The sequence below is a fragment of the Panthera onca genome, chromosome C1, assembly GCF_046562875.1.
Source record: "Panthera onca isolate mPanOnc1 chromosome C1, mPanOnc1 haplotype 2, whole genome shotgun sequence".
NCBI classification, from domain to species: domain Eukaryota; kingdom Metazoa; phylum Chordata; class Mammalia; order Carnivora; family Felidae; genus Panthera; species Panthera onca.
In genome coordinates this window covers 146,260,326-146,277,812 of record NC_138346.1, presented here as the reverse complement: position 1 = coordinate 146,277,812, position 17,487 = coordinate 146,260,326, and the positions used below count along the sequence as shown (strand labels likewise).

The 17,487-nt window shown below is 37.1% G+C and overlaps 1 protein-coding gene across 4 annotated transcripts in view; it reads right to left on the bottom strand.

Moving 5' to 3' along the window:
* Window positions 1-4,299: 4,299 nt before the first annotated feature.
* The window catches only part of LOC132672461 (guanylate-binding protein 7-like), a 37,752-nt gene continuing 24,564 nt past the window's right edge, over window positions 4,300-17,487 (bottom strand). For all 4 annotated transcript variants that reach the window (XM_060624577.3, XM_060624576.3, XM_060624574.3 and 1 more), the window contains 2 exons: window positions 10,540-10,607; window positions 4,300-5,552 (listed from right to left, as the gene is read on the bottom strand). In XM_060624577.3, the coding sequence (XP_060480560.1) occupies window positions 10,560-10,607 (48 nt within the window). In that variant the 3' untranslated portion in view covers window positions 4,300-5,552; window positions 10,540-10,559. The remainder of the gene's footprint in view (window positions 5,553-10,539; window positions 10,608-17,487) is intronic.

The following is a 17,487-nucleotide window of genomic DNA, read 5'->3' as shown; positions in this document are numbered from 1 at the left end:
TAGACAATAAAAAGAAATAAAAGGCACCCAAAATCAGCAAGAAAGAAGTAAGATGTTTGCAGATGACATGATACTTTATATAGAAAACCTGAAAGACTCCATCAAAAATCTGCTAAAACTGACGCCCAAATTCAGGAAAGTAGCAGGATAGAAAATCAATGTACAGAAATCTGTTGCATTTCTATACACCAATAATGAAGCAGCAAAAAGAGAAATTAAGGAATCTATCCCATTTACAACTACACTGAAAACAATAAGATACCTAGGAATAAACCTAACCAAAGAGGTGAAAGACCTATACTGTGAAAACTAAAAAACACTGATGAAAGAAACTGAAGATGACATGATAATATGGAAAGACATTCCATGCTCACAGATTGGAAGAGCATATATTGTTAAAATGTCTATGCTACCCAAAGCAATTTATACATTTTATAAAATCCCTACTGAAATACCAACAGCATTTTTCGCTGAACTAGAACAAAGAATCCTAAAATTTGTATGGAACCACAAAAGACTCAGAATACCAAAGCAACCTTGAAAAGTAAAAGCAAAGTTGGAGGCATCACAATTCTGGACTTCAAGTTACATTACAAACCTGTAGTAATCAAAACTGCCACAAAACAGACACACAGATCAATAGAACAGAATAGAAAATCCGAAAATGAACCTACAACTATATTGTCAGTTAATATTCAACAAAGCAGAAGGAATATCCAATGGGAAAAAGACCATCTCTTCAACAAATGGTGCTGGGAAAACTGGAAACCTACATGCAAAAGAAGGAAACTGGACCACTTTCTTAGGCCAATCAGAAAAATAAGTTCAAAATAGATTAAAGACTTAAATGTGAGACTTGAAACCTTAAAAATCCTAGTAGAGAACACAAGCGGCAACCTTTCTGACATCAGTTGTAGCACCTTCTTTCTAGGTATGTATACTAAGGCAAGGAAAACAAACGCAAAAGTAAACTATTAGGACTTCATCAAAATAAGAAGCTTCTGCACAGTGAAGGAAACAGTCAACAAAATTAAAAGGTAGCCTATGGAATGGGAGAAGATATTTGCAAAAGACATATCTGATAAACTATCCAAAATATATAAAGAACTTATCAAACTGAACACCTAAAAAACAAATTATCCAGTTAAGAAGTGGACAGAAGATACGAATAGACATTTTCCAAAGAAGACATCCTGATGACTAACAGACAAATGAAAAGATGCTCAACATCACTCATCAGGGAAATTCAAATAAAAACTAAAATGAGATATCACCTCACACCTGTCAGAATGGCTAAAATCAACAACACATGAAACAAGTGTTGGCAAGGATGTGGAGAAAGGGGAATTCTCTTGCACTGCTGGTATGAATGCAAACTGGTACAGCCACTGTGCAAAACAGTATGGAGTTTCTTTGAAAAGTTAAAAATAGAACAACCCTACAACTGAGCAATTGCACTACTAGGTATTTACCCAAAGGATATAAAAATACTAACTCAAAGAGATACATAGCAGCATTTATACAATATTTATAGTTTCTATAGCAGCATTACCTACAATAGCCAAACTATGGAAATAGCCCAAGTGTCCATCAACTGATGAATGGATAAAGAAGATATGGGATGTATGTATGTCTACACACACACACACTGGAATATTACTCAGCCATAAAAAAGAATGAAATATTGAGAGAGAGAGAAACCATAAGAGACTCTTTACAACAGAGAACAAACTGAGGGTTGATGGAGGGAAGTGGTTAAATGGGGGACGGGTTAAATGGGTGATGGGTATTAAGAAGGGCACTTGTCATGTTGAGCACTAGGTGATATATATAAGTGATAAATCACTAAATTCTACTCCTGAAAACAAACAAAATACAATGAAATCTTGCCATTTAAAATGATATGGATGGAACTAAGTGAATGCTAAGTGAAATAAGTTAGATAAAGACATATAGTGTATGATTTCACTCATATGTGGAATTTAAGAAACAAATGAGCAAAGGGATTAAAAGAGAAAGAGAGAGAGAGAGAGAGAGAGAGAGAGAGAGAGAGAGAGAGAGAGGGAGAGAGACAAACCAAGAAACAGACCCTTAACTATAGAGAACAAACTGATGGTTACCAGAGAGGAGGTGGGTGTGGGGATGGGTTAAATAGATGACAGGGATTAAGGAGTGCAATTGCTGTGATGAGCACAGGGTGATATATGGAAGTGTTATATTACTATATTTTACACTTGAAACAAATACAATACTGTATGTTAATTAGCTGGAATTAAAATAAAACTTAAAAAATTCCTACCTAATGTAATATAGTGTCAAATTGATTGAATTGAAACTACATTGTTTGTTTTTTAAGATTATGCATTTATTTTGAGAGAGAGAGAGAGAGAGAGAGACAGAGAGAGAGAGAGACAGAGAGAGAGAGAGAATGCATGAGCAGGGGAGAAGCAGAGAGGAAGAAAGAGAATCCCAAGCAGGCTCCATGCTGTCAGTGCAGCACCCAACGTGGGGCTGGATCTCACAAACTGTGAGATCATGACCTGAGCCAAGATCAAGGGTTGGATGTTTAACCGATTGAGCCACCCAGATGCCTGAAATTACATTCTTTGATGCCCTATGCATTATGTTAAATTAAGACTTTATTTTGTTTAGATCAGTTTTAGGTTTACATAAATAAAGCAAAAAGTAAGAGTTTCCATATATCCCTTAGCCCACTCCACCCCCCAGTTTTCCCCAGTTATTTCCATCTTACATTAGCATGTACATTTGTTATGAATGCTGAATCAATGTTGAAAGATTATTAACTAAATTCCATATTAGAGTTCACTTAGTGTGGTACATTTTGTATGTTTTATATGTATGTACATACAGAATAGTTTCATTTCCCAAAAGACCTCCAGCTATTCATACCACGCTTCCTCCCTTTGAGCCTCTAGCAACCACTGGTATTTTTACTGTTTTACCTTTTCAGAATGTCATATAGTTGGATGACAATATGTAGCCTCTCAGATGGGCTTCTGAAATTTTCACTTAGCAAATCGTACTGAAGTCTGCTTACGTCTTTTCATGCCTTGAGAGCCCATTTCTTTTTAGGATTGAATTAACATTCCATTGACCAGATATATCACAATTTGTTTATCTATTCACCTGCTGAAGCATATGTTGGTTGCTTCTAAGTTTTGGCAATTATATATAAAGCTACTTTCAACATCTGTATGCAGGTTTTTTGTAAATTAAGTTTTCAACTCATTTTGGTAAATACTGGAGCACAATCCCTGGATCGGATGGTAAGTGTTAAGCACTGGGAGAAACTACAAAAATGTCTTCCAAAATGGCCAAACCATTTCGCAGTCCCACAGCAATGAATGGGAGTTATTATCACTTCATATCTTCTACTAGTATTTGGTGTCATCAGCATTCTAGGTTTTAGCCATTTTGGTTTGTGTTTAGTGGTATCTTTTGTGGTTTTATTTTTGTAAAATTATTTTTACAATTTTTTCTTTTTTTTGACATATGTAAATATCTATTTTTTTATTTTTTAATTTTTATTTATTTTTTAATATATGAAATTTATTGTCATATTGGTTTCCATACAACACCCAGTGCACATCCCAAAAGATAGAATTTTTCCTTTTTAATGTTTATTTATTTTTGAAAGAGAGCAGGGGAGGGGCAGAGAGATGGGGGGACATAGAATCCGAAGCAGTCTCCAGGCTCTGAGCTGTCACCACAGAGCCCAAAGCGGGTCTTGAACTCACGAACTGCCAAGATCATGATCTGAGCCAAAGTCGGAAGCTTAACTGACTATGCCACCCAGGTGCCCCTCTTATTGTGGTTTTAATGTAGGGTTCTCTAAAGACATATGATGTGGGGCATCCTTTCAGATGCTTGCTTGACATCTGTGAATCTTTGTGAGGTGTCTGTTCAGATCTTTTGCCCATTTTTAAATTGGGTTGTTTTCTTATTCTTGAGTCTTAAGAGTTGTTTGTGTATTTTGGACATCAGTTCTTTATCAGACATGTTTTCTGTAAATATTTTCTCTTAATGTGTACGTTGTCATTTCACTCTTTGAATACTGTGTTTTGAACATCAAAAGTTTTCAATTTCAATGAAGTACAACTTACCAATTTTCTTTTCATTGATTGTGATTTTTGGTAGTGTATCTAAAAAGTTATCAATAAACCAAAGGTCGCCTAGGTTTTTCCTCTATCTTATCTTCTAGGAGTTTTATGTTTTACATTTAGATCTATGATCCAACTTGAATTCATTTTTATCAAAATTGTAAGATCTGTGTCTAGATTCTTTTTCTTTTCCTTCCTTTTTTTTTTGTATATGAATGTGCAGTTGTTCCAGCAGCATTTATTGAAAAGATTATGCTTTATCCACTGATTTGCTCTTCTTCCTTTGTCAGAGATCAGTTAACTATAGTTGTGTGAGTCTATTCCTGGACCCTCTATTCTGTTCCATTGATCTACTTGTCTATTCTTTTTCCAGTGCCACACAGTCTTGATTACTATAATTTTATAGTAAGTCTTAAAGCTGGGTAGTTTCAGTTTCTGACATTTTCTTCTCCGTCAGTATTTGCTGTATATTCTGGGTCTTTTGCGTCTCCATATGAACTTCAGAATTAGTTTGTCAATATCCACAAAATAACTTGCTGGCATTTTTACTGGGATTATATTGAATCTATAGAACTGACATCTTGACAATACTGAGTGTTCCCATTTATTTAGATTTTTCTTTGTTTTCTTTCAACAGAGTTGTTATTTTCTTCATTAGACCTTACACATATTTTTTTTTTCAGATGTATAACCTAAGTATTTCTTTCTCAGGAGTGCTAACATAAATGATACTGTGTTATTAATTTCAAATTCCACGTGTTCATTGCCGATGTATAAGCAAGCAATTGATTTTTGTATGTAAACCTTGTATCCTGCAACCTTGCTATAATCACTTATTAGTGCCAGGAATTTTTTGTTGTTGTTGATGATGTTTTGAGACTTTCTACATAAAAAAATCTATATATCTTTCCTTTTCTTTGTCTTATTTCATTAGGACTTCCATGATGTTCAATAGAAGTGAAAGCAGACATCATTGCCTTGTTCCTAATCTTACGGGAAAGCATCTAGCTTTTCACCATTAAGTATGCTTGTAGGTTTTTTTCAGCTATTCTTTATCAAGTTGAGGAAATACCCCACTATTCCTAATTTGTGAAAGGTTTCATCACGAGTGAGTGTTAGACTTTTGTCAAATGCTTTTTCTTCATTAATTGATATAATCATGTTATTTTTCTTCTACTGTCTTGAGTTTAACCTAACTGTAAAAGCTGATGTGGCACCTTGCTTGGGAATTAGTTATTTGGCACCTAGTGTTCTCAGTCCAGGACACTTAGTGGACCCCTAACAGAAGAGTCCCATTTAGCATCCTGAAGCATAAGAAGAAGGAGCCCCAAACTGATGATATCCTAAACCACATCGAGTTCCTGGAAATGCAGACTTTAAGCAGTTTCAGGCCATCAATCTATTTGATGCAATTCTTCAGCTGATAAAAATCTGGGGATAAAAGAATAAATAGTTTTAGAGTCAAGATCTATAGCCTTGCAATATTCTTGAATGAGAGCAAGAGGCACTAGCTACTGTGACAGAAAGCTAAACACCACAAAACAAATACTCTGATATTGGTGGGACTGAGGAAATCTATATATATAAAAAAAAAGAAATAAGAAGAAACTGTTACCGCACAAATCTGAGTCAGTGAATCAGCTTAGTGAGATAGCTGTAATAAATATGTCATCTTGTTCATAATCACAGTGTGGGCTGAGCCAGTGGAAACAAGAGCTGCCCTTAGTTCAGCAGTTAGTATTTTTGAGCGTGGGGAAAAAGAATGTAAAATTTAGGAGGTTTTTATATTTGTCTGATGGATATCAGAAGGAGAAGCTTCCTCTGTGACCTGGGTTCTAGATGCTAGCATTAAATATTTGCGAATGTGGAAAAGACAAAAGGCTTGCTAATGCCACTCTCTGAGAGGTCAGGGTGTCCCTCTGTTCATTTCCCTCAGCCCAGGTTCAGGTGACTGTGACTTTTCCTTCACTCCACCCTGAATTTAGTATAATTTGTTTCATGATACATCTTTGATGGTGACTATAGGTACTATCGGCATCTCCCATCCTAGTTTCTTGGCCACACCTCAGTTTGCTCTGACCCTATTACTCCAGGAACAGATTCGATGTCTTGCAGTGAGGCTAACTGGAAAGACCATATTCACCCTTGACCCAAAGATCCAATCTGTGAAATGAAAATAATAGATAGCCAGTTTGGTCTACCTTTATTGTTTGTGATACCTGGTTCAAGATAGTGAACAAGTAAATTTTTTTAATCTCCACTCTATTTTTATTTTTTAGAGAGAAAGAGAGAGCACAAGCAGGGAAGAGGGGGAGGGGGAGGGAGGGAAGGGGAGAGAGAGAGAGAGAGAGAAAGAGGGAGAGGGAGGGAGAGAGAGAGGAAAAGGGAGAGGGAGAGAGAGAGGGAGAGGGAGAGGGAGAGGGAGAGGGAGAGGGAGAGGGAGAGGGAGAGGGAGAGGGAGAGAGAGAGAGAGAGAGAGAGAGAGAGAGAGAGAGAGAATGAGAATTCCAAGCAGGTGTGGAGTCTGATGCGGAGCTCCATCCCATGATCCTGGGATCATGACCTGAGCTGAAATCAAGAATCAGATGCTTAACTGACCGAGCCATGCAGGCGCCCTTTAATCTCCACTTTTAAAGTATCTTTAGACATGTCATCAAACCTTGCCAGGATAGTTTATTTAAAGTTAAGGAATTTTCAAAATTGAGACTTTGTCATCAGCCCAACTAAAGGCTGCTGATAAAAGCTATTACTTTACGTTTTGCCTATTTGTCATCATTATATACCTCTCAGGCCTTCAAAACTAGCATTTCCACGGTTTTTGTGTATTTAAAAACAAAGAAAAGTTCTTTGGCTAACCTGTATCTTGATGAACATGAATATTTTACCATTAAATGAGAAGTAATAACTGCTAACATAATGTTAAAAATAAAGTGCTTGGTTGTCTAAAAAAGCAACAATTAATTATATTCAGGATTTTAGGTGGCTACAAGAAGAGGTGCCATTACTGCTGGATCTCAAAAGATAACTCAGATTGCATCAAAGAAAAATGAGAGGAAATGTATTTTAGACCAAAAGAATGAAATGAGCAAATAAACAATGGTAGTGAGCAAATGCTAGGAATCCACTGGAGTTCACCATAGCCACAGGCTCATTAAGGATGAGGCTGAAAGATCAGGTGGGACCTGAGTAATGGGATTTATTCCAAAGGCATATAGAGTTCCACATTCTGATGGCAGGAGGAGAAAGAGTACAGGGAGGACACTGGAGATAGAGATCCCTTTAGAGGGTGCTGTCACAGCACCTCTGCTTCTACCACTCCAGGCTTGTGTGGAAGCATTCCTCCACAGGGTTCTGCAGGGATTCAGGTTCCTTCCATCTAGTTGTTCTGTACCCACTAAGAAAGCCTATTTATCTGCAAGGTCAAAGCTCCACTGCTGTCAAAGTTGAACCAGTAGGAGGGAAAAGATGGAACTGGTGGAGTACAGGAGCAAATTTCTGTGGCCTAGACTCTCAAGTGACATACACATACTTCTGTTTCTATCTCCTGAGCAAACATAATCACATTGACCACTGCTAGCTTTAAGAGCAGCTAGAAGGGGCGCCTGGGTGGCGCAGTCGGTTAAGCGTCCGACTTCAGCCAGGTCACGATCTCACGGTCCGTGAGTTCGAGCCCCGCGTCAGGCTCTGGGCTGATGGCTCAGAGCCTGGAGCCTGTTTCCGATTCTGTGTCTCCCTCTCTCTCTGTCCCTCCCCCGTTCATGCTCTGTCTCTCTCTGTCCCACAAATAAATAAAAAAAAAAAAAAAAAAAAAAAAAAAAGAGCAGCTAGAAAAATCTAACATCTAGCAAGGTTGTCAGGAGCTCATTTTGATAACAGAACTTTATAATAATTAGAGCTGACATTTATTATTGTAAAAAGATACGCAACAATATCTGAGACAGATAATTTTAATAGTCCTGAAATTAAACTTGGACATTTTAAGGGATGGACCCAAGCTGCACTAAGTACAGAGGTCCTGTCCTTTCTGAGACACAGATATTGATGTAGGAGAGGGTGGGCACATGACTATCATCCAAATAAAAAGAGTCCTTCCTCACCAACTGGATCAAGGAATCCCCCTCTGTCTCTCTCATTTTTTGTTGCTATTATTTTTCACTTTATTTATGAAGCTAAAAAGATATGATTCTAGAGATGATGAATCTAAGGCTAGTTATATTTGGATGTATAGCAGGATGTTTTTACTATTTAGCAATGAAAAAAAATAAATTTGGCGTCTCTCTTCCAGATTCCATTATTTGGAAGAAAATTTGCTGGCAAGGAAAATAACTTTTTTAAAGGTTTATTTATTTTGAAAGAGAGTGTGCATGTGTGAGCAGGGGAGGAGCAGAGAGAAAGAGAGAGAGTGAGAGAGAGAGAGAGAGGATATCCCAAGCAGGTTCTGTGCTGTCAGCATGGAGCCCAACATTGGGCTTGATCTCACACAACATGAGATCATGACCCAAGCCCAAATCAAGAGTTACATGTTTAACCAACTGGGCCACCCAGGTACCCCAGGAGAAATAACTTTTTATATTTTGCAAGTCTAAGTACCAAGAGTATACTCCTGGTAAAAGAAGAATTGTTAAAATATTCTTAAACTGATGGAAGCTAATGAGATTTAATTTAATAGAAATGACTTTTTTCATGTTTTATCAATTTAACTCCTCCCAAATGCGGTAGCATGTTGTTTTAGAAATTGTGGTTCTAAAATTGGCACCTCGTGCACTCATCTTTAGAGAATGGTGGAAATTCTCAGACAGGAAGAGTCTCGTTTAACATCCTGTTACACAAAGTTTGGTGAAAAACCACAAAGCTGCAAATGTACCAGCCCTTCCAGAAAAGCACAGACATGAGACAATTTCAGTTCAGAAATGTGGTGAGTGCAACTGACCAGTTAAAAAATTAAATGTCTTAAAAAATAATAGCCTTTTAGGGACATAATTCACATGCTTAGGGAATTTTAGAACTGGAGAGTTTAGCAACTGTGATGTAAGAGTAAAAACAATCCAAAACCAAAATCACCTTGCATTTGCTGGATTTTGAAAAACACAGACTAAGCGAAGAGAAATCCAGAACTACATAAAATGTAAGGCAATGGAACTTGCCTAGTGGTTTGGCTGTGATAAATATGGCAACTTGCCTACATGTTGGATTGAAAAATGCATCAGTTCACTTAACTGAACTTAAGTTCAATCTTATTGCACCGAAAATATAGGTCTTAAAGGGAAAACTGAAATCACAGAGGATTTTAATTTGCAGGATGGATATTCAGGAAAGAGTCTCTAATAAGACTTGGACAGTAAAGTGCTAGTATAACATATTTATGAGTTCACAAAAGCGTCTTTCAAGCTACTCTCTGTGTCTTTTTTAAAAAAAATTTTTTAATATTTGTTTATTTTTGAGAGACAGACAGAGACAGAGCACGAGTGGGGAAGGAGCAGAGAGAGGGAGACACAGAATCTGAAGCAGGCTCCAGGCTCCGAGCTGTCAGCACAGAGCCCAACGTGGGGCTCGAACCCACGAACCATGAGATCATGACCTGAGCCGAAGTCAGTGTTTAACCGATGGAGTCACCCAGGCACCCCTCTAAGTGTGTCTTTGTGCCCATTCTCCAAAGAGGTTGAGGCCATGTGCCCCGTTTCTTTCATCCACCCTTACACATGCAAGACAGCTTGTGCCATATCTCCTATGGTGACCATAGGTGGAGTCTTACACTTTGCTCATTCTTTTTTCAGGAGGACCCTTCACAGATGCAGATTGCTCTGATTCCCCTATAAAAGGTTAAACTAAATGTACTAATGTACTAATATGAAAACCCCCCCACCCTTCTTCCAGAAACCGAATCAGAAGAACATCTTAACAAAAGTCAACTGGTGTGACCCCTCTGCAGCCTATGGTTTCCGCTGTGGTATACTGAAGGCATACGTAAGTGCACCCTACCTCAAGTATAGTCCTTTTACACATTTCCAACACTTGTCAGGAATGATCCATTTTAAGTCTAGGAATTGTTAAATTTGTGACTTAAATGTGCGGTCTCATTATTAAGGAGTACACATTCAAAGCCTCTTCAAGTCTGATTTATAAAGGGGAAATCATTATTTTTCTGGCTTAATATTTCCTTTTTACCATTTTTGGGGGGCATCAGAAAGCTCACACAATTAAAGAGGACAGATTTTAATATTTGGGGGCATTAATTATCCATATAAGCTACCCTACAGAAGAAAGGAAGACCTAACATAATATGTGAATTTCTAAGTGTCTCTGCTTTGGTCAGTACACATACACCTTAAACCTATAGCCTTTATATAGTGTTGTGCCCCAAAAGGTTAAAACATAGGTTTTAGGAACAAAAGCTGGAAGGATGAGTGGACTTACTCACCATCACACACAATGATATCCTCAGGGAATCTGTGCTTTTTGTCGCTGGAAACCGGAAGCTTCTAGTATCTATTAAAGAAATTGAAATCAGTGTGAATTCTTTACAATAAACCTCAAGACTCAGATGATTTAACTGTGATTTCTACAAACAAACATTTAACAATATTTTCTATATAAATTCTTGCCAGAGGTCGCCTGGGTGGCTCAGTCGGTTAAGCGTCCAACTTCAGCTCCGGTCCTGATTTAATAGTTCATGGGTTCAAGCCTCGTGACGGGTTCTGTGCTGACAGCTCAGAGCTTGGAGCCTGCTTCAGATTCTGTGTCTCCCTCTCTCTCCCTGCCCCTTTCCTGCTCATGCTCTCTTTCTGCCTCTCCCCTGGTCACACTCTATCTCTGTCTCAAGAATAAACATATATAAAAAAAATTTTTTTAATAAAAAACAAAAAAAAGAAATTCTTGTTGGGCATCAAAAATAAGGCATGTTGGGGTGCCTGGGTGGCTCAATCAGTTAGGTGTGTGACTCTTAGTTTCAAGTCAAGTCATGATCTCATGGTTTGTGAGTTCAAGCTCTACAGTGGGCTCTAGGCTGTCAGTGCAGAGCCTGCTTGGGATTCTCTGTCTCCCTCTCTGTCTGCCCTTCCTGCACTCTCTCTCAAAAATAATATAAATAAACAAAAAAATAAGGTATGCTATCTAACTCATTATTCAAGAATGTCCTTAATACCAAATATGACCACAGTTGTATAGAAAAAGTTTATGACAACTATAAGGAGGCAAAAATTCTAAATCAGATATTAGCAAACAATACAATCCCCATCAAAATTCCAATGATATTTTTCACAGAAATAGAAAAAATAATCCTAAAATTTATATGGAATCACAAAAGATCCCAAATAAAAAAAGTCATCCTAAGAAAGCAGAACAAAACTAGAGGTATCACATTTCCTGATTTCAAACTTTATCATGAAACTACAGTAATCAAAACAGTTATCAAAAAATTAATAATAGAATTACCATATGAGCCAGCAGTCCCACTGTGGGTATACTTCTGAATGAAATGGAAGCACTATCTCGAAGAGATATATGAACCCCATGTTCACTGCAGCATGATTCACAGTAGCCCAAATGTGGAAACAACCTAATTTTTATCAATGGATTAATAGACAAAGACGATGCGTGTGTGTGTGTGTGTGTGTGTGTGTGTACACTATTGTATAGACAATGGAATGGAATATTACTGAGTCATGAAAAAGAAGGGAATCCTGTCATTTGCAACCACATGGATGAACACTGAGGGCATTTTGTTAAGTGAAATAAGTCAGACAGAGAAAGATGAATAGTGTATGTTCCCACTTACATATGGAATCTTAAAAAGGTAAGGTCATAGAAATAGAGTATAATGGTGGTTGCCAGGGACTAAGGGGTAGGGGAAATGGAGAGATGTTGGTCAAAGAGTACAAATTCTCAGATATAAGATAAGTAAGATATGGGATCTAATTAATGCACAACATGGTGACTATAATTAAAATGCTGTATTACATACTTTAAGTTGTTAAGAGAATAGATCTTAAGTGTTATCACCACACACACAAAAGTAATCACAATTATGTAAAAGGATGGAGGTGTTAACTAATCTTATTGTGGAAATAATTTTACAAAGTATACATGTATCTAGTCATCACATTGCACACATTAAACTTACATATGTTATATGTCAAAAAGATTTCAATAAATCTGGAGAAAAAAAGATAATGTCATCTGCAAAGAGAGATAATTTTACTTCTTCCTTTCTAGTTTGGATGACTTCTATTTCTTTTTCTTGCTAATTGCTCTGGCTAGGACTTCCAGTACAATGCTGAATAGAATTGGTGAAGGAGTGCATCCTTGTCTTGTTCCCAATCTTAGCAGAAAAGCTTTCAACCTTTCACCATTGAGTGTGAAATTAGCTGTGAGTTTTTATTTATGGCCTTTGTTTCGTGGAGGTAGTTTCCTTCTACTTCTACTTTGTCGAGGGTTGTTAACATGAAAAGGTGTTGAATTTTGTCAGATGTTTCTTCCTTAGAATTGAGACTATCATTTTTCTCCCCTCCATTTTGTTAATGTCATGAATTACATTGGTCGATGATCATCCCTTAATCTAGGGGAGCAGGCAATGTGGCTTTTTCTTGATTGGGGTTCACTTGACTGTTGTGTTTACTTTGTTTTCTAGAGGTTCTAGAAGATTATTTTAGTCATATTATTATTATTATTATTATTATTTTAATGTCTCTATGAGGGAACAAGGGCTTGGAGCTTCTAGTCTGCCATTTTGTGGGCATTATCTTCATAGTGAATTCTGTTTTGATCACACATATTATTTGTATTGGGGTCAAGCAAAATGTAATATAATTTTCCTGTGCTGGTATGTTCCCCCCTGCTGTTGGCCATGCAGATACTAGGTAGGCCAAAGGAGACCACTGGCATGGTCATATCAGCTTTCCTAAGCTTCCTTAACTTATTTCCTATATTCCTGGAGAGAGGACTGCTCTATTTTTTCTTTGAATTTCTATACAGCAGCCAACACTGAAGAGTCTTCTTAATAAATACATTTCCAAGGGCTATTCAACTCCAGCTTAAGAGGTGAGAAGGTAGCAATAAATAAGGCAGGCTGTAGACTAAGTTTGAGGAAATAGAGATGGTAATGTAAAAATGGCCAAGCAACTTACATCTTACTTCATCCAAATACCACGTACACAAATGGCTTGAACTTGTCTTCTTACAAGATTGTCCAAGATGTGTTTGAAATCATTCTTTGATTACTTCAATGATTCAACAATTATTTCCTATTCACTATTATGTAAGACACCTTTTACTGGGAGGCTTATCTTTGGGTGTTTACAAAATTTATTACAAAAGGAAGTTTATGACTAAACATGGAAGTGGTGAAGATCCCTTTTAGTCTGCCCTATTGTCCTTTACTTCACTCTTAATCTTTTCCAGTTATCATTTCTTGTAAACACTGCTTTGTTGACTGTTCCTCATTCTTTTTCCCTCTATGGTTATCATTCACTGCAGCTAGTATGTTTCCTAAGGCTTAAGGTGTTACTTGATAAAAAGTATGTCCTGAAAAGAGGCAGCTCATTCAGACAGAAGATAATGTATATGATGTGTGTTGGCCATATGCATTAGGGAGATTTCATGGGGAAGTAGGGCTTATCCCTGCTTCTTTCCTTTACCAAAACATGCATATGGACAGTATGAGATGCAGTCCTCTGAGTGATATCAATGGGTCACTAGGGACTGATTCAGCTACTGGACTTTCACTCCAATGGCTTTGGTTGGGGAAAGTAGAAGGTGGCTAAACTTTGACTCACAACCGTTAAGAAAATAGAACTGTGCCCTAAAGGCTTTAGAGAGAATGAAATCCAGAATCATGATACCTCCAGTTTTGTTTTTCTTTTTCACGACTGCTTTGGCTATCTGGGGTATTTTGTGGTTCCATACAAATTTTAGGGTTGTTTGTTCTAGCTTTGTGAAAAATGTTGGTGGTATTTTGATAGGGATTGCATTAAAATGTGTAGACTGCTTTGGTAGTATAAACATTTTAAGTATGTTTGTTCTTCTAATCCATGAGCATCGAATGCTTTTCCATTAAGAGCCATATTACAAAGCTGAGTCATCAAGATACTACGGTGCTGGCATAAAAACAGACACACTGATCAGTGCAACAGAATAGAAAACCCAGAAATGAACCCCAACTATATGGTCAGCTAATCTTTGATAAAGCAGGAAAGAATATCCAATGAAAAAAGAGTCTCTTCAACAAATGGGGCTGGGAAAACTGGACAGCAACATGCAGAAGAATAAAAGTGGACCACTTTCCTACACCAAACACACACAAATAAATTCAAAATTGATTAAAGACCTAAATGTGAGACAGGAAACCATCAAAATCTTAGAGGAGAACACAAGCAGCAACCTCTTTGACCCTGGAGCCGTTTCTTACTAGACACATCACTGAAGGAAAGGGAAACAAAAGCAAACATGAACTATTGGGACTTCAAGACACAAAGCTTCTGCACAGTGAAGGAAACAATCAACAAAACTAAAATGCAGCCTATGGAATGGGGGAAGATATTTGCAAACGACATATCTGATAAACAGTTAGTATCCAAAATATATAAACAACTTATCTAACTCAACACCCAAAAACCAAATAACCCAGTTAAGAAATGGGCAGAAGACATGACATTTTTCCTAAGAAGACATCCAGATGGCTAATAGACACATAAAAAGATACTCAACATCACTCATCATCAGGGAAATACAAATTAAAACCATAATCAGATACCACCTCACACCTGTCAGAATAGCTAAAATTAACAACTAAGGCAACAACAGGTATTGGTGAGGATGCAAAGAAAGGGGAACCCTCCTGCACTGCTGGTGGGAATGCAACTGGTATAGCCACACTGGAGAACAGTTTGGAGGTTCCTCAAAAAGCTAAAAATAGAACTACCTTTGAAGATCTGGGGTTTATGTGGTGGGAGTTAGATTCACAATGATGAAAAAGTCTGAGCACCTGAGATCAAGAGAGGAGGAGAGGTGCCTATAAACAGGCTATTTCAATGTCACAAGTAGTAAAAAGTGCTCTGACAGGGGTGATGATAAGGAACACAGAGGAGGAACAGATCAACTGCCTCCTGGGGAAGTCAGGACAGAGAGGGGCTAGCAAATAATGAGAATGTAGTATGGTGGCAGGATGTCTGTATACAATATACAAAGACACAGAATCCAAAGATAACATGTGCAGCTTGCAGAATCACAAGTAGTTCATTCTAGCTATATCACATTCTACAGCACAAGGCAGCCGGAAAAGGAATTCCGGAAAAATCTAGTTGATACTGAAGAACAATTTTTCTAATTCACTCCCTTTATAAGCATGGCGCTGGAACATAGAGGCATTCTAGCAAACTTCCCAAGTGACTATATAGCAAAAGAAATTAGATTTCACGTACAGCATGGTGATTATCATTAATAATAGTGTTGTACGTATTTGAAAGTTGCCAGGACAGTAAATCTTAAAAAGTTCTCATCACAAGAAAAAAAGTGCAACTGTGCATGGTGATGGGCGGCAACTAGACTGGGGGTGACAATTTCCCAGTGTATATAAATGCTGAATCAGTATGTTGTATACCCGAAACTAATATAATGTTATACGCCAATTATACCTCAGTAAAAAAAGAAATTAGAGACTGGAACATCGAAAGGTCATAATTAAAGCAAGATTAGGATGCATATCTTATGGTTTTCAGCTCCCTGTTGTAATCAGCAGACTCTTCCTACTGTTTCAAGGTATGCTTGAGGTATGCTGTTTCAAGGAGCATAACTCCTTCCACCCTATTACTAAATGTTCCCTTTCCATGTGTTTTTATTTTAGTTTTAATTTTAGCAGTTTTAAGTCTTTATTTCTGAATATGTAACAGTAATACCATACAAAATGTAAGAGGCATGGAGAAGAATATATGACATAAAGTTAGCTACCCTCTCAAGCCTCACATCAACTACACAGGTCCATCCTCAGTCACAACCATAGTTACTAGTTTATTTCATATTTTTCCTGAGACATGTAAAATACATGTGCATATTCATTATATTTAAATTTACTAGTAGCAACTATGCATACTTTCCGGATGTTTTTTTACTTTATGCTAAATCTAGAGATCTTCTCATATTAGTACAGAGTTTTCCCTTTCATTGTAGTGACCATAGAATACTCTTGTACAAATGCCCCATGATTTCTATTACCAGCACCTGACAGTTGTTTTCTGATTTTGTGCCATACACATGTGCTGTAACATATATCCTAGCACGTATGACATTTGGCACACGTACATTAAATCTATAAGGTTCAAATCCTAAATTTGAACCTGCTGGATCAAAGGTATGCGCATTTAATACCTTGATATAGAATTGTTCCAATTTGTACTTTCTCGAAAATATGGGAAATTTCCGATTTCTCCAAATCCTTGGCAACTTAGTATCCCATCAAATGTGTTTTTCTTTGCTAACCTTAGGGATGAAACAGGAGCCTCAAAACTTTATTTTGCGTATCTCATATTATTAGCAAAGTTGAATATATTTCATTTCTTCTAATATATTTGCCCATTTTGGGGGGACAGGGGTGTTCTTTTTCCCACCACTTTAAAGGGATCATTATGGCTTAAAGAAATTATATATTTTTTTTCTGATACATATTAAAATGAATTCCTCATTTTGCCATCTTTGCTCATGTTTTTCTATGAAGAACTTTTTTTTCTTAGACAAATGAATTCATCAGTATTTTCTTTTATCTACCTCAGTATGACTTATTTCACTTAGCATAATACCCTCTAGTTCCATCCAGGTTGTCCCAAATGACACAATCTCATCCTTTTTTATGGCCATGTAATACTCCATTGTGTGTGTGTGTGTGTGTGTGTGTGTACATATATATATACATATATATATATATGTATATATATATATATATATATATGCACCACATCTTATCTGTTTATCGATGGACACTTAAATTGCTTTCATATCTTGGCTACTGTAAATAATGCTAGAAGAAATGTGGGGGAGCACTTTTTGAATTAGTATTTTTGTTTTCTTTGGGCATATACTCTGTAGTGTAATTACTGGATCATATGGTATTTCTATTCTTAATTTTTTGAGGAACCTCCATACTGTTTTCATAGTGGTTATATCAATTTACATTCCCATCAACAGTGAATGAGGGTTCCTTTTTCTCCACAACCTTGCCAACACTTGTTATTTCTTGTCTTTTTGATTTTAGTCATTCTGGTGTGAGGTGGTATCTCACTGTAGTTTTTTTTTTTAACTTTTTTTTCAACGTTTATTTATTTTTGAGAGAAAAAGACAGAGCATGAGTGGGAAAGGGGCAGAGAGAGAGGGAGACACAGAA